At 35.5% G+C, this 16,784-nt stretch overlaps 1 protein-coding gene across 1 annotated transcript in view; it reads left to right on the plus strand.

Moving 5' to 3' along the window:
• The first annotated feature begins 1,490 nt into the window (after positions 1 to 1,490).
• USP53 (ubiquitin specific peptidase 53) overlaps positions 1,491 to 16,784 on the plus strand; it is a 22,738-nt gene continuing 7,444 nt past the window's right edge. Inside the window, exons 1-13 of the mRNA XM_026034587.1 lie at positions 1,491 to 1,645; positions 3,697 to 3,789; positions 6,291 to 6,425; positions 7,287 to 7,400; positions 7,487 to 7,569; positions 7,898 to 8,003; positions 8,492 to 8,638; positions 9,123 to 9,272; positions 9,842 to 10,013; positions 10,779 to 10,928; positions 11,614 to 11,757; positions 11,975 to 12,707; positions 14,652 to 14,725. Of these exons, the coding sequence (XP_025890372.1) occupies positions 1,502 to 1,645; positions 3,697 to 3,789; positions 6,291 to 6,425; positions 7,287 to 7,400; positions 7,487 to 7,569; positions 7,898 to 8,003; positions 8,492 to 8,638; positions 9,123 to 9,272; positions 9,842 to 10,013; positions 10,779 to 10,928; positions 11,614 to 11,757; positions 11,975 to 12,707; positions 14,652 to 14,725 (2,245 nt within the window). The 5' untranslated portion in view covers positions 1,491 to 1,501. The remainder of the gene's footprint in view (positions 1,646 to 3,696; positions 3,790 to 6,290; positions 6,426 to 7,286; positions 7,401 to 7,486; positions 7,570 to 7,897; positions 8,004 to 8,491; positions 8,639 to 9,122; positions 9,273 to 9,841; positions 10,014 to 10,778; positions 10,929 to 11,613; positions 11,758 to 11,974; positions 12,708 to 14,651; positions 14,726 to 16,784) is intronic.

The following is a 16,784-nucleotide window of genomic DNA, read 5'->3' on the forward strand; positions in this document are numbered from 1 at the left end:
TCAAGTAAGTGTCAATGTTGCTTTTGATTAAAAGGGGATGATTTAGGGGTGTGAGATGTTGCAGAGAGCTCTGAAGTCGTGTGCTGTGGTTCTGCGATGGCCCAGTGCAAGGTCGGAGGGCTCTTGAATTGTTTGCCATGAATGTGGCATTGGTTGTTCTGAGCTGGACAAAATAACTTTCTACTTCATACAGCAGCCCAGCTACAAAAAATTGTAATTACTTGCTACTTTTTTTAGTGCTGGGGGCCAATCTGAAAAGGCAGACACAGCAGAAGAAATTATAGGAAAGGTGCAAATTTTTGAAGTAAATTTTCATATCTTTAGGATCTTGTGTACTCCTGAGGTTGAAGCCAACATCTTGGCTGTAAGATAAGGCCCACTTTTTCTTTTCCAGCTCTCAGATACTCAACCTTGATTACTTTGGTTTATTCAAGTTCATTTGATTTTGTGCTTTAAATGTGTTTTTACTTTAAATATTTTAAGTAAGTACTTTAAATGTTTATACGAATGGTAAGAGAATGCCCAAATGATTGGATGGTCCATTGCTCAGAGATTATAGTATGGACTCTGTGGGTGCCTGTGACGGAATTCTGGGTGATAAGTCAACCTTATATTGTACATTGCACAATTAGAGAGCCGACTCTCATTGTTGGAATTGGAAGTTAAAATAATACATTTGTATTATGTGGTCTTTTTCCAAGCTGTTGCATATTACTTTAAAGTAATTTGTGAACTTATATAGATGTATAATAAGTTGGAATATAATTACAATTGATTGTAGAGGGATTTTTTTTAAGTGGTAATTGTTACTTCTCTTCTTCTTGTTTAGTACATTAGCCTTTGTGTGTGTGTGTGTGTATTTGGTTTTTTTTTTTTTTACTATGTTTTCTGATTAGAAAGTTTTTAAAATTTTGGATAATGCAATTTTTTTTCTGTCTGTTTTTTATTATTACAGATTCATTGGAAAAGCATGAAATAAAACATGGAGTCTTCTAAACTGGAATATATTTCATGGGCCATAATTAAAAGGAAAAAGAAGACAGAAGGAGATGAGAGAGCAGGAGTATAATGCCCCTCAGGAATTTTATATTTTTGTGCTACATCTAAACTCATGACATAATACAACCCATGATTTACAGTAATGACATACTGATATCTGTGGAAGAAGACAGTTATTACAGACCTTTCTTGAAAAGAACTTTTTTTTTCTAATAACTTTAGTTCTTATATTTTAAACTTAAGTGGACTCCATATTCTCTTCCCCACACACACCCCTTTTACTCCCAGAGTTATAAAGTTTGTGTGGCTCTATTTTAACTGACAAGCTGTTTGTGATAGATGGCCATCAACTGCACGTGGAATACTGACTTAATGCCCTGAAAAGGCCACTGTGACAGGAGCTGAATGGAATGCCAAGAGTTCAGAGCTGCTCTTTGCCTTGCACCCATCATATCCTTAAATATTTATTTGTAAATAGTGCAATTATAAATTCTAAAAAATAATGGCATGGGTAAAATTCTTAAGAAAACCTGGGGGTAACCTAGGAAAGGTTTATCAGCCTGGTAGTATATTGTCCCTGGCCCCCACAAAAGGCTTATTAAATGAACCAGGACAAAACAGCTGCTTTCTTAACAGTGCTGTTCAGGTAAGAGCATACTTCTGTGTTCCAGTTATTAAGCAGCTCTAGTTCTGTAGCAGCTTAAATGGTCGTAGTAAGAAAAGTGCTCACTGAATGCTGATTTTTAACTATTTTTATTACAATATGTGAATTTAGGTGAATCATGAAAAATATAGCATGGTTTTCAATGGTTTGAATTTGATTCTCCATTCATTAAACTGTTCATTGATGCTAAATAAGGCAGCATAGCATGCTTAGCTGCACATGACGTTCCTGAACATCCTGATGGTGATTATAGAAACAGGAGAACTGTGTGGAAGTAATCTTGATTTGGCATTTGATTTCAAAGAATTGATTGTGGGTAATAAATATTTATAGTTATGCAAAAGGTGATGGTTTAAAGGRAAAAAACATTTTGTTTTATATGTATGAATCAACAATAGCAAGAAGACTTGCATATTTGAAAGCTTGCTCTTAAGACTTTAAAATTTACTGCATTTTAAAGCTGATGTTTTTCTCAAATAGAGTAAATATTCTTATTACTTTGCAAAGTTTATAAAATGCTTTTTAAATTGGGGCAGCTAGTGCCCTAGGTAGTGAGGTGGCTACTTATATTGAATACCGTATTTTATTTATTTATGTATTTATTTATTTATTTAGAATTAGCATACAAATCTCTCTTTTTGGGGTATATCAGAAGATGCAGATGTAGCTGAAAGCCTGTATTCCAATCTTAGGAAAGTTAATGGAATGATTAGAATATGTAGTACACTTGATACCAAAAATAATATGAGTTAGGATTCTTTTTACTGTTTAAATGCATGTTTATCACAGAATAACTTCTTGACCATATATCTGCTTACACCGCATTGTTTCATACATTAACTGTAAATGAGAAAATATTGCCTCTGTAGTTCTACAAAGTGTATTTTAATGGTACGATGGTGATAGCACAAAAAATTGAGCTTTTACAATGTAGCCTTCCTTTTGACAGGGAATCTAAGCATTTCTGTGATGAAGAAATGCTAATCTTTCCAGTTTTGTTTGTGGATCAGAATATCAGCTGCAGTTGAATTTATAGTATAGCTTTTTTGACTATGATGGAGAATTGCACAGAATTATTTGCCAAATGAGCAGAAGGCTTAATAGATGCATGCATAGACTCTTTAAAAGTATAAACCTTAGAAATGGTTTAGATTTAAATATATATATGTATACCCACACACACACACACACGCACGCACGCACCATGGTGTGTAACTATGGTGTGTATATATCATGTTTAAAGTAAAAACGAACAGTGGATTCTGTAGAGTGAATTTGCTGGTTTACATTGAATGGGAACAGCATGACCTATATTCTGTTTTGGTTTTACTGTTTTCCCTTAGGGTGCCCTAAAATTAAACTGTAAGTCATTTTTAGTTATAGTTCTGGACAATCCTACTCCTTTGCAGCCTAATGATTTTTAGCAAATGATGGCTAATAGGCTTCCTCCTTGTAAAAGGACAGTCACAATTTCTCCTTGTATTCTTTTCTTTTCTGTGTTCTTCTCTGTCTAACCTTCAGAACTGAGGTTCTGTCATTCATTGTCTAATGTATCCTAATTCATTTTAGCATTTATATTTATAGTAGGGTTTTTATTTTTCTGGATTTAACAGCTGTTGTTTCACTGTGCCTTTTGAAAACTGATTTTTTTTGAGGGGAGGGCGTGTTGTTCTTTCTCTCCAATCCCCTCTTTCATTTTATAAGAAGAATATTGAAACCTTTGCACATGACTTAATTTGCTAATTGTTTCATTGAGAGTATTTCAACTTTTTTCCACCCAAACCCATTATTTTGAAAATAAAATTAAAARTAAGATTCACATTTGAGTGGGAAATGCACACTTTCCACTTCTGCCTCCACAGTTTGTCAGACCAATAGAAAAGGACTGTCATTCTTGTTGTAATCGTGGTGCTATGTTGCCCATTTTATGTGAAAATTAAAAAAAAAAAAAAATCTGCTGCATGCTGCAGTGTTAAACTTTGAAGCCCTTCCAAACACAGTCCTTATCTTTTTGTGTAACTTTATTTTTATAGGTGTTGTGGCAACTTGACATATTTCGGCGAAGTTTGAGAGGCTTAACTGGACACGTATGTCAGGGAGATGCTTGCATATTTTGTGCTTTAAAGGTAAATATAATTTTCAGATAAGTCTTCATGTATTTGTTCCTGTATACATCCTATAAAATGAAGAAAAAAAAATTCCACTATTTCCAGAGTTTCACCATTTTCACTTCCAAAATTTTCACAAAACTTTCTGCTAAGTGAACATTTTGATTCAAGACCCATTTGCCGTGAAAAAACTTATTTTTTCAGGGTGCGAGTAATCTACATATGTTTGTAATAATTATGCTCACAGATATGAAAGTATTTTCTACAAAGAGTGTTGATAGTGTATGAGGAGAAGAGAGAGGGCAAAAGAAAGGGTTGATGTCAAAGAATTCTGGCAGTTCTGAGACTATTCCTTTTGTCCCCCTTTTAGTACTTATTTAGTCCTCCAAGCTAAGCATGTCATGTGCTCTAACACACTGTCCTCTTTYCCGTACTTATTGAATATCTACTACAAAATTACAGAGTGCATCATTTCAAGCCATCTCCTAAAGCAGCACATGTGCTTTAGCTGCTTCAAGGGATGCTGTAATAGCTGTAATTTTAAGGACTTGCGATTTTCTTCACTCTTTCAAATATTTATTCTTGAGGGATGTGCTCTTCCTGTGATGCATCTTCTTGTGCAGTACGTCTGAATGTCTCRCTGGTGTTTTGAATTGTCCCGGCTGTCAACTCTTTCTGTTCTACTGCTGCTTGTCAGTGTTCTTGCAAATGTATTGCTGCCTGTTACACAGTTGGCTAGAAATAACCCATCTCCTGAGTTAATAGCGTGGTTGCAAATGTTATAACTGCCTGGCTGGCAGTCTGTGCATCAAAACAGAAGCAGAGCAGTTAACTTGCTTCGATTATCTGCCCTTAGTTGTTATGCGTACTACTAGTTTTGCTTTCTTGGCTTATTAGATACCAGGTCAGGGATTCTGGTGGCTCTGTGTTCAGAGCTAGAGATATTTTGGTTTTCCTGCAGTGAACATTCCAAATGAGGATGCTTTTCAGTAATTTGAGGGTCCTTTTGAACTGCATTAACCCCTTGATTTTGCTTACCAATAAAGGAGGAGGGCGTTTTCTGTTTTTATTTTTTAAATTTCTCAGGGTATTTTGGCTTTTTTTACTGTGTGAATATCCTGTTTTTTTTTTTTTTTTCCTCTACTATAAACTGAAATCACATCCAATGCATTTTGTTTGACTTTTGATCAATGCACTATCTCTTTTTTTCTTGACTTTTTTTTTCCTCCTCTGTGTGAGTTAAGTACTCTATTCTTCTCTGAATATCCTTAGAGCAGGACTTTTAGAGGTGCAGATTGCTAAAATGAGTTTACATGTCTGCATCACTCTGCTTATCTGTACTTTTTTTTAGCTAAACATGTAATACTTGGTTGCATGCAGAATAAATAAAAAGACAGCTAGCAGCCAGAATAAGACTTGTTTAATATTTCAAAGCAGAGTTCACTTGTAGTATTAAATCTGTTAAAAACTTTTTTTTCATGTTTATATTGAGATATTTGCTTTGCCTTTTATCAAAATTGCAGGCATGAGAAAAAAGCTCAAATATTTGACAAGTCACTTATACTGCAGGCATCATGGTAAAACATTACCTTCTGTTAGCACTGAAACTCTGTATTCCTTTTGTTTCTTTGTTTCCTCTGCATGAAAGAATTTGTTACTCTAGGCCTACGTAAAGAATATCCTCATTTATATTTCACGTGATTTCTCTGGATTTGTTGTTTTTGTCTTTATTTCTTTTTTTTTTTTTCCCTAGCATTTGTGACTTCAGGAAATACTTGGTGTTGGAACACAGTCTTTAACCTCTTCAAGCTTTCATCCATTTAATTGCTTTTAACTATTTAAGTTCTATTAAAACCAACTTCTCCTGCTTGCTAAATAATGTCACTTGTGAACATGACTCTGTGTCAAAAGGAAGGAAAAACCAAATGCTGCAAATACTGACTTGTTCTCTTGTCTTCCTACATGTACTGATACAGTGAATACCTGATATAATGCCATTTTCAGCATTCTGTGTAATTTATAGGTTCTTATTTGCATTATATATATATATATATATATATATATATCCATCATTCCAGGAAGGATAACACTCTATTTGAAAGGTAATGTAAGTGTTGTGTTATTTAATGGATGACAGATACAATCTCTCTCAGTTTAGCTTAGCTTAACATGCCCTATGCAGCAGATACTATCTGTAGAGAGAAACACTTAGGCACGAGTGGCTGTTCCAGTGRCTACATTTTAAAAGCTACATAATTACAAACTTGTATCAGTTCTGTGAGCTTAAACCAATTATTTGCATGTTTATGTACTTCTAGGGTTTTTCCTACTGGATTGAAGTTCAGTTCGGTAACATTTTAATAATGTAGCAAGTGACAATGACTGCAGAGACTTTGGGAGAAACTGACATACTTCTACAAGTTCTATGCGTTTGCTGTTAGGACATGCTACATAATAACTGATGTGTTTGACCACAGCAATGGTGTCTAATGCAACTAAGTAACCCTATTTCTTCCTAGGCGATTTTTTCACAGTTTCAGCACAGCCGTGAGAAAGCCTTGCCATCAGATAACATGAGACATGCTCTGGCAGAAAGTTTCAAGGATGAGCAGCGCTTCCAGCTGGGATTCATGGATGATGCAGCAGAGTGCTTTGTGAGTGAAGCTCCTTGCGACAACCAGGAGAGCCACGTTAGCTTTGTGCTAACTGCTGTATTAGTTTGGGTATTTAGTATGCCGCTCTAAGGGCCCTCTCCTCATGTACTGAAAGATGTTTTGTTGTGGTTAGTCACTCTTCTTCACTCTCTAGTAAGCCTGTAGTAGGAATTCCATTTTCTGCAGTTACCAAAGAGCATCCCTGATCAGTGCTCCATCTTACCAGACTATATACCAGGACCTCTGAAGAAAGGAGCTTCCTAAATTACCTACCTTGCCAGGCCACTTTGTGCAACTACCTCTGACATTTTTGATAAAAGAGAAAAATTAGCTATGCTGGCTGGCTAAGGTAGTGAGACTGATGACAATCATAGTACTCTTTGGGAAAAAAATAGTTTAAATAGAGACTTGGGATGGGAGTAAGTATGTCTATTTCTGAACTTTTCCCAGTCCTCTGTCAGCTGTACTCATCCGGCTGCAGATAGCCTAACTCTAAGGATTTGATCCAAATAATTTTTCAGGAATTGTGTGCAATATGATAAATATACTGTCTTACTGTAACAACTCTATTTCGTTTTTCTTTGAAAACTCACTTTCTTTGAAGGAGAGCAAACTCGGGAAGAAAACCTGGGTAACTTTGTTTAGTGCTGTTTTGCTAATGTTTGGAAACCTTTACGGGCAAAGAATTCACACTTCATTGTGAACAGGGACAGAATTAAATATGACTTTAGCTTGTAAGTGACCACTTGAAGCAAAAGTAAACAGTTGTACAGTTACTGCAGTATTAGACTGTGGCATTGGTTGTGGATTTTGTCTTCATCAGTTTTCTTCTCTCATATTTATATTATTATTTCTATTTAGGAAAATATTCTTGAGAGGATTCATTTTCACTTAGTGCCAAACAGTGAAACAGATATGTGCACTTCAAAGTCCTGTATTGCTCATCAGAAGTTTGCTATGACGCTTTATGAACAGGTCAGGCTGTCATTTCATTGCTTTAATAGATACATTATTTTCACTGTCATGAATAAATAAAAACTAACAGACTTTTCCTTCTGTAGTGTGTCTGTCGCAGTTGCGGAGCATCGTCAGACCCGTTGCCTTTTACGGAGTTTGTGCGTTACATTTCTACCACAGCCCTATGGTAATTAGCCCTTTTAATCTCCTTTCTACCTCATTTTTGTGTGCATACCTTCCCAGTAATAAYCAAAATAGGCCAGCAAATGCTGCAAATGTTAAAATGAATCACCTTAAAGCACTTTTAAACCAGCAGAAATAGAAATTCTTTGCAAAGGTAACATTTTGATTTCAAAAGCAAGTAAGAGTTTGACCACATGCATTTCTGCTCTTTCGTATTGTTTCTGATTCTTTTAATCACAAGCTATAGTGAGAGTTACCTGAAATCTGTTTATTCTTAAGGTTGATCTACAGTGGAATGAACTTACTTTTTATTATTATTATTATTATTTTAGTAATGAAGTAGATAGAATGATGGAAAGGCATGAACGTCTCAAGCCAGAAATGTTTGCAGAACTGCTGCAAGCAGCAAATACTTCCGATGACTACAGAAAGTGTCCTGTAAGTAAACAACAGTTAAAGATTTTGCATTACTTTGGATAAGATGCAAGGAAGACTCTTTCAGGATAGTAAATCAGGCTTAAATTATTCCCCTAAAAGGATTGCCTGTGAATACTTCAGTGCAGTCAGACTTAGGGTAAGAAAGCCCTTACACGCCTATTCTCTTGCTCCCAATAGGGATAACGTCTATATTGTAAATGCATGGGACCTGTTAGAAAGTCAGGGTATTAGGTCCTTACTTTATTCTTCATGCCATCTCTAACGTATAACTAGTTGTCTTGGATTAATCTAAATGGGTATAGTGTCTGAGTGAAACTGCTTTCGTTCATATACCCTGTAGGAGAGACAGATTCACAAATCAGTCTTTCATTGGATTAATATTGTACTTATATTCACTTATATTTTTTTCTCTAACTCCACTTTGATTTTCCAGTTTTATTTTTTTTGCATAGTGTTTTTTACCCTCTACCTTTTTTTCTTTCTTCTAGAGTAATTGTGGTCMAAAAATAAAAATTCGTCGTGTTCTTATGAATTGCCCTGAGATTGTCACAATTGGTTTAGTCTGGGATTCAGAACACTCTGACCTGACAGAAGAGGTTATGCGGAATCTGGCAACGCAGCTTTATCTTCCTGGGGTATCTAAACTAAAAGAACTGCTTATTCTAGAATTTCATTAAACTTCTTTTTATATTTTTTATTATTATTACTTAACTTCAAAGACTGTCTGCTTCTGATGTCCTTCATAGTGTAATTCCTGATGTAGTTTTTGTGAGAGAGAAAAAAAGTAGTGCTAGTCTGAGACCTAAGTACAAAGATGAATGTAGGTAAATTTCGGATTGATTTATTGCTCAATTTGAAATTTGCAGAATTGTTTTTGAGAAATATGGATTTGGCCTATTAACTGTTTGAATAGAAATATTTTAACAGACCTAATAAGTGTAAGAATCATTATTTAATTAATTAATGAAGAATTAGATAATGCAAGAGGATATTTAATACAGCCTTGGTGAAATTCCAGTCAGTGGTAGTCTAGATGTCAATGCTAAGTGTTTTACATATATTTAAAATTACAGAAATATAAACATTTATTACATAAAATTACATAATCTTTTTTTACAGCTGTTTTATAGGGTTACAGATGAAAATGCCAAAAATAGTGAACTCTTTCTTGTGGGAATGATTTGCTACACAAGCCGACATTACTGTGCCTTTGCCTTTCACACCAAGAGTTGCAAGTGGGTGCTGTTTGATGACGCTAATGTAAAAGAGGTAAATTTTGCTTTTACTGTTGCCAAATTGTTACTTTTCTATAATGGAGTCTTCTGACACTGGACTTGAATCAATAAATTTAATTATTTTTATAAGTCTTTGTTATCATAGAATCCTTAAGGTTGAAAGGGACCTTTAGAGATCATCTAGTCCAACCCCTGCACTCACAGGGTCATTAATCAGTTTTTACAAACCAGTTTTAGAACCGATTGCACCTCTTTACAGTCTGTTCTCCAATTTTGGATATTTGAAAATGTTTGTACAGCTCATGTCTATTTTTGAATTCCCTTTTAGGAAAAAGAAGAAAAAAAAAAAGATCATCAATGACTAGATTCATAGTGTTGGTGTTCTAATTGCTAACCTGTCTAAACGCTGGTGCTGGCTTCTTGCTAGAAGTTACATAAACGTGAATGCTATAGTGTTAAATTTTAAGGTAGTTTTTTGAATTAGGCATTCAGTAGCTGTAGTTATTAAATTTTTTTTTCCTTAATTGGGTTCAATGACTTTGATGCAAATAGAGGTTTTTTTTTTTTTTGTTTGTTTGTTTGTTTGTTTTGTTTTTGTTTTAGCTTGGAACAAAATGGAAGGATGTGGTTTCCAAGTGTATTCGATGTCACTTTCAGCCGTTGTTGCTATTTTATGCTAACCCAGATGGCACGGCTGTATCTCCAGAAGATGCTCCGAAACAGATTATTCACTGTTCTCAATACAAAGCAGCAGGAGGAAATGGGGATGACTTGGGTAATTTTTTTCTTTATTAACAATGCACTCTCAATTATATTTATAAGAAAATGTCAATTATAAAGGAGRAGTAGCACCTTAGCTGCTTATCTCTTAAATGTCCTTTTAAAATAATTGTCTAAAATGTCTCAAAAGTTTAGTGTGCACATTTAACCTGAGAGTTGTCTGTTTTGTATCTGATAGGACAATACTTGAGTCCCATGGGCAATGAGAGGGGAAATTATATTCTGTTGTAGATTGTTTAGTCATTGTTAAAAATTCCTTGTAAAATGGTTAAAATGTTATGCCTGTACTTGTATATTAAAAAAAAAAAAAACTTAAAAATATGTAAAATAGGTATTTTAGGTAAAACAATGCAAAATACATTTGTATCTTATATGTAAAAGTATTGATATGTGAGTAAGTATATGCATATCTACAGTCGCAGGCACTAAATGCCAATTCAGAACTTCAGGAGAAACTGGATGCCGTGGGAAAGTTCTTAGATTATATTAATTTATTATATTGAAGGCATCAGCATGTAAGAAGTCAATTATTTGGTATTATAGTTTCTACCTGTGTTTTTGACATTTACATACAAATAAATAAAGCAAATTAGATTTGACATACTACTAACATAATAAACTGCAAAGGAATTCAAGTTATCCCACTGCAGTCTGCCATTAAAAATACGAAAATCTTTTCATGTTTTGGAACTTAAATGTTGGGAAAATTAAATTAAATTAGGAAGCATTTCATTTCTGAATATGTATTTTCCTTTGATAGGATTTGAAAAGCAATCTGCTCCTAAACCAGACCATGTGAAAGAGAATGGAATTGGAGACCCTGCTAATCAAAAGAATAATAAAAAACTTCAGCCAGATAATACAGCATTCAGCAGGAGCCATATTCAGGCTAGTGGCGGTAGAGGTCCGGGTATGTACTTTTTTTTTTACTTTTATGTTTTTCCTCCAAATACATGGCTTATTTTGAAGTCATTTCAGTGAATAGCTTTTTAGATGTGTCTTAACCTTCAGAACAGAATTATTTCTAAAAGAATAATTCTAACACTTGGTTTTATGCATTTATGAATAGCAGCTAATGGTTAGGTAAGGTTTGTCATGGAAGATTAACTTTTCTGTTACATCTATCTACCTATCTATCTATCTATCTATCTATCTGTATTTTTCAAAAAACTATCACATCTTACTTCTGTTCCAAAGCACTTTTTGAGATTTTGGTTCATTTCACAAACATTACCATGCCTTCTAAGTGTATTGTCAGTTAAAACATATGTTAAAAAGGTTGATTTGGTCCTGTGGCGCATATGGTGTSACTCTGTGATCATTAGCTATTTGAGGAATGCACTTTCGCTCCGGTATTGCCATAGACACCATTATTTTTAGTCCTACAATTTAAGTGACTTTTATCTTTAGTAAAAAAGCTAGGCTTTATTCCTGCTTATATCTATAACATATACCTTGCATTGGGTTAGCAATCTGTGGTATATAATTTTGTAGCCTTTTTAAGAAACATTMAAATTTTTTGATACATGATTATAATTGTATTTGATCATTTTTTTTCATAATGAATTTTGACAAGTGAAATACTCTCTTTGCAGCTAAGTTAAGTTACAGTGATCAAAAAGACAGGCTAAAGGACATATCCAGAGAGTGTGCTCAGAAAGCGGCCGATATGAAAAGCTTCTCATCTTTACGCAAAGATGCAGACAGAGGCCCGAGAAAAGAATCTGGGAGACAAAGAGGTAAGCTTGGAAAATATGTTTGGAGCACCAAAGTGTTCAATAGGTTTATAGTATCAGTACTAGCTATCTTATTTTATTTTCCTTTTAAGAATTTCATAAGGCATTATAGCTTTTTTTTTTTTTAAGTTGGAGATAAATGAAAATATGTAGTATGATATTGAACTTAATAATTAACATAAAAATTAATGGAGATTTTCTTTCTTTCTTTCTTTGTAAGATTTGATTGTGGAAGATCGTTCCAATTTCAAGTCAGGGTCTCCTCCGGTTGGAAATGGACTTAGACAATATCCTGATCAGCGGATATACAGCAGCCAGGGAAAAGGACCATATAAGCATGACAGTGCAGCTCACCAAGCCAAGCTTTCTGTACAGCTGCTAGGATCAARCAAAACAGAAGCTTTTCCTGCTGGGGAGAAGGGGATTGTCAGGACCCGGACTGATGGTGTCACTGGCTATGACACAGACAGCAGCCAAGACTCAAGGGACAAAGGAAGTATCAGCAGCAGCAGAAGCAGAAGTAAAGGCTGGAAACCCATGCGGGAGACGCTCAATGTAGACAGTATTTTCAGTGAGGCTGAGAAGAGGCAGCATAGCCCAAAACATAAAACAAATCTAAACAGTAAATCTAAGCATGAAAAAGAGCGGAGCTTTAACCACTGGCCAAAAGAGAACCAAGTCCAGAAAGGTTTAATGACTATATACGAAGATGAAACAAAACAGGATACAGGAAGTCGAAGTTCTTTGGATTCGGAKGGAAAAGGGAATGCTGAAAAAAGCAAAGGATTTACAGAGAGAAAAATCCATGGTGATAACTGGCAAATGCAGAGGACAGAATCGGGGTATGAAAGCAGTGATCATATCAGCAATGGATCTGCAAATCTGGACTCTCCTGTTATTGAGGGAATCAGCCCAGCAGATGTCAGGAACATTAAAGAAAGTGTTTCCTGCAGGTAATGCTAATGCTCTTCATAGCTTGTCTTAACAGAAAAGTAAGCTGTTCTAATCTTCATCTGGTGTTTCAATTGCAGCTGAGAAAACATGCTTTTGGAACTTTGTGTTCTTTCCATGTAGAAAGCCAGCAACATATCTAGAAATACAGCTGCAGATAACCTTGTTTTAACTTCACCTGCACTCTGAGGCTGCAGCACTGTTTAGTTCTGTCTGGAAAGCATTGACCAACATTGTTATGGCACTGAACCAGAACTACTAAATCCTGCTGAGGGGCTCAATATGCTAATTTGGAGTAATTGCTACTTTTTTTTTTTTTTTTTCTGTAGACTTGACATCTGTATTTTTTTTTTTAATGCCCTATGGCATGCCAAGTTCTGCTTATATGCTATTGTATGAGAGAGAACATGGAAGGTTTTAGCAGCTTAGCTCATTATGAATTTTCTTTCACTATGGCTTAAATAGTTTTCCAGTTGCAGGGGAGAAGCATCTTTTATCAAAATACCAGTGATTTCTTGGACCATTCACTTTCAGAATGGTGTTGCATGATTAAATATGCACAAGTTAACTGATAATACCTGCTGGTTTCCTTCCAACCACATAAAAATAAAAGAATATAAATGAAATTCTTGCAAGTTTTTAGAAGGTGGAAGATTTATAAATTTATTTTCTGTTAGGTTATTTCTCTTTTCTTCCTGGTTCTTTCAGCATTTTTTGTATTTTCCTGTCTTTTCAATAAGAGACATTCTTCATGATAAAATTGGTACTGTGTATCTTTTTAGGAGCTAAGATGACCCCCTTCCCTCTGGAGAAGGCAGGAACTAGCTGGGTGTTTGTCAGCTCCTTATCTKGATTGATATTGCTGATGTCCATTCCTTACTTCATTAAAACAGAAAGGTTTAGTAGACTAGAAAGATAAATCTGAGTCTGCTCCTCTAGCCTTCCAGCATGAATTTGAGGAAAAGAAATTTAAATGAAAAAGCATATAATAGGGTGTGAATGAAAGACGGGGGTCATTCACAACTGAGAGGAATGATGTGTGCTGTGACAGGCAGTGATAACGAGTAGCTAAATGTCCAACTAGGAGGATAGCAAGCTAAAATGTTAGCTAACACTTTTCAGGTACTTAAGATATTGATGAGAATTTTGCATTTTTGGAAAGCTTAAGCTCCATAGTCAGATCCAGCCATCTGCTTAACCTTGAGATAATCACAATGTAAACCATTAGAGCTGAAACATGCCTTTGTTTTGAACATAGGGGGTACTGAGGATAAATAGGAGACCATGAGTACTGTTTACATGGTATCCTTTTGTGGAGTTTAGGCTCGGGGAAACGGAAGGGAAATTTTTCAGATAAATGAAATCGGATGCCCAGTGCTAGTTGTRCCTTTAGAAAATCTTAAAAGAACACATTCAGACAAAAAAACTGTCATGCTTTTGTGGTCGCTCTCTGACAGAGAGCACTTAAGAACATTTTTATGCTTCCATCTTGTATCGAATGTGAAAGTGCAGTTGGGAGTTCTTTCTCATAAGCAGTGCATTATTTTTGTGTTAATTTTGGCCTTTATTGAGTAACATACTAAAAGGTGAATTTTGTCAGCCCTTATGTGCTGTTCTTTAGACATTTTGCTGTTACACTGGGTAGGGCTGCCAGTCCCTGGAATCGGCTTGACAAGATCTTTTTTAATTCAGCTGACTTGGGTGTTTTAGCACAGCCTGCCACACGTGGAAGCTGTGTTAAAAGTGTTGGAGGATTACCCCACTAGCTTATCTCACATACAGCACATGTTTAGCAAAGTGTCATAGAATGATGACTAGGCAGGTCAACTTTTCACATAGAAAGGCAAAATTGATATTTTTTAAAGCTTGCAGTATTACATACATAATGTTTGTGGTCAGGTATCAATTGTTCAAGACTTCAGCAAGCATATGTGCTTATTTTACAGTGACCAGAACTTGTCAACTAAGAAAACTGAAAATGTCTTACATTCTGTATCCCAGCAGAGCAGAAACTACTATGGTAAGAACTTTAATCTCTATAAAGAAGAACAAGATTTCTTTTTTTTTTTCTCTTTTTTTTTTTTTTTTTTAATGTACCAAAACTTTAATGCTAATGTATTAATAGCACACAAGAGATAGAAATGTTTCTGACCAGTCTTTTATTATATAACTTTGGTTCTTAAATTTGTTATGATAACATTTCATTAAATCTTGTCATTTGTTTTTTTTTTCTTTTTTTTTTTAAACAAAATATAGCCAAATATTTTTGAAGTTAATCTCTATTTAGATGAATCGGAGTGGAATCTGTGTAGAATTGGTGGCTCTTTTGGTATTACAGTGTTAATTTTCTGGTAGAGAAATGTCTGTGTGCTAGAGACATGTCTGTCTTGCAGACCACGTAGCCTGCCTGCTCTGTCCTTTTAGAATGACAAAATTCTTCCCTCTCTTCATAGTAAATTATTAATTTTATCGTTATTCACATCTTTTTAACCTTGGTGATGACTTTTAACCAGACTAATAAATGAAGATGAAAATAAAACTGGTGCTCATGTCCCTGCTTGGTGTATTTTGGTGAAATGAGCAGCAGGTCAATAACCACATCGTTCTGTTCAGGGTACTCCTCAGGATGCTGTTCCACACATGAGCACCATCTTTTATTTGGCTTCCTCCCTTTCCTTTAGGGAGAGGGAGCAATGTCAATGGATTCCCAGCTAGCTAAGCTATTACAGACAGGTTCCACAAGAGAGAGGGGTTTTTTGTTTGTTTGTTTGTTTAAGTGCTCCGCCATCATGGAAATAAATGTTATGCCAGCAGCAGCAGCAGCACCTCCTTCCCCACCGTGTGGCGGGAACCACTCGGCACCTGTGCCGGCCTCTTTGCAACACGTTGATATGTTGTATTTCAGGACCTAAGGTGTAGTTCTGGGAAGTGCCAGGTGCGTTAGGGSGTCCCTAGGAGCTAATGCTTAGCTACTGAGGTACAACGTTTCTTCCTGAGCCAGACCAAAGGCACCGGGTGTGCTTTGTTACAAAGTAGGCACTTTACAGCTGATCGGACAGTTTCTCCTTCCTTAGGCACTTACGCACAGCTGCCTCCTTGTTGGGGGTCCAATACTTGTTCTCTGCGTAAGAACTGTGTAAGAAGTTCTCTGTGTAAGAACTGGGAACGATGCTAYGAGGGATTTTGGCTAACTCTATCCTGAGATAAAGCACTGAATGCGATTCATTTTCATTGCCCTCCGAGGGCCTTCCCTTTTACTCCAGCACAAGTGATTAAGTGCACATCTCCATTTTTTCTTGCATGTGTTTTGCTTTTAGAACTCATTTAGAGTTCTACTCTTTAGTTTCTCATTTTCCAAAGATGATTTTTAGTGAGGGTGTGCTTTTGAAAACAAATGCCCTGACATTTGAAAACGAAAGCTCTGCCATTCATTTGCTGTGCTTCCCCACAGAAACCTTGCAGAGAGGGTTTTTTGGTATATACAAAGAGATTATTAAAAGTGTCTATGTAGAGTGTGGTACTATTTCTTTTCTTTTAAGAGATGAAGCAATATCAGGAAGAGACACTTGTGATAAGGAAATCTACTTCCTTTTACATATTAATATGTCTGCTAGATTTTTATRAATTTGACAAATGCTTCAGCATATAAATACTGCAGGTCAGCGAAAGGCCAGCCAGAACCACCCTCTGCTGCTGCTGAAACAATGCAATGGTGCTCGGACAAAGAGGCGCAATAAATATTAGACCACTTCCCCAGGAAGTGTTTGATTTTTATAGATATCATACTTCTTTTCAAATAGTGTGCAGTATAGCTTTTCCTTAGACTTAAATTCTGTGTTTTCTTTTTCCATCACTGTTACCATTTCTGCTAGTTTTTGTTGCTGTTGTAAAGACAACTAAGTTGGTTTTTGTTTATTTTTAAAACAAACTCCTCACTCCAAACCTTTTGAGGTCTAGTCTTTCTCTGGAATGCAAATGTCTGTTTTTTTTCTTTTTTCTTTTTTCTTTTTTCTTTTTTCTTTTTTCTTTTTTCTTTTTTCTTTTTTCTTTTTTCTTTTTTCTTTTTTCTTTTTTCTTTT

This window comes from Nothoprocta perdicaria, unplaced genomic scaffold, assembly GCF_003342845.1.
Source record: "Nothoprocta perdicaria isolate Ctin4 unplaced genomic scaffold, notPer1 scaffold_149, whole genome shotgun sequence".
In the NCBI taxonomy this organism is placed as follows: domain Eukaryota; kingdom Metazoa; phylum Chordata; class Aves; order Tinamiformes; family Tinamidae; genus Nothoprocta; species Nothoprocta perdicaria.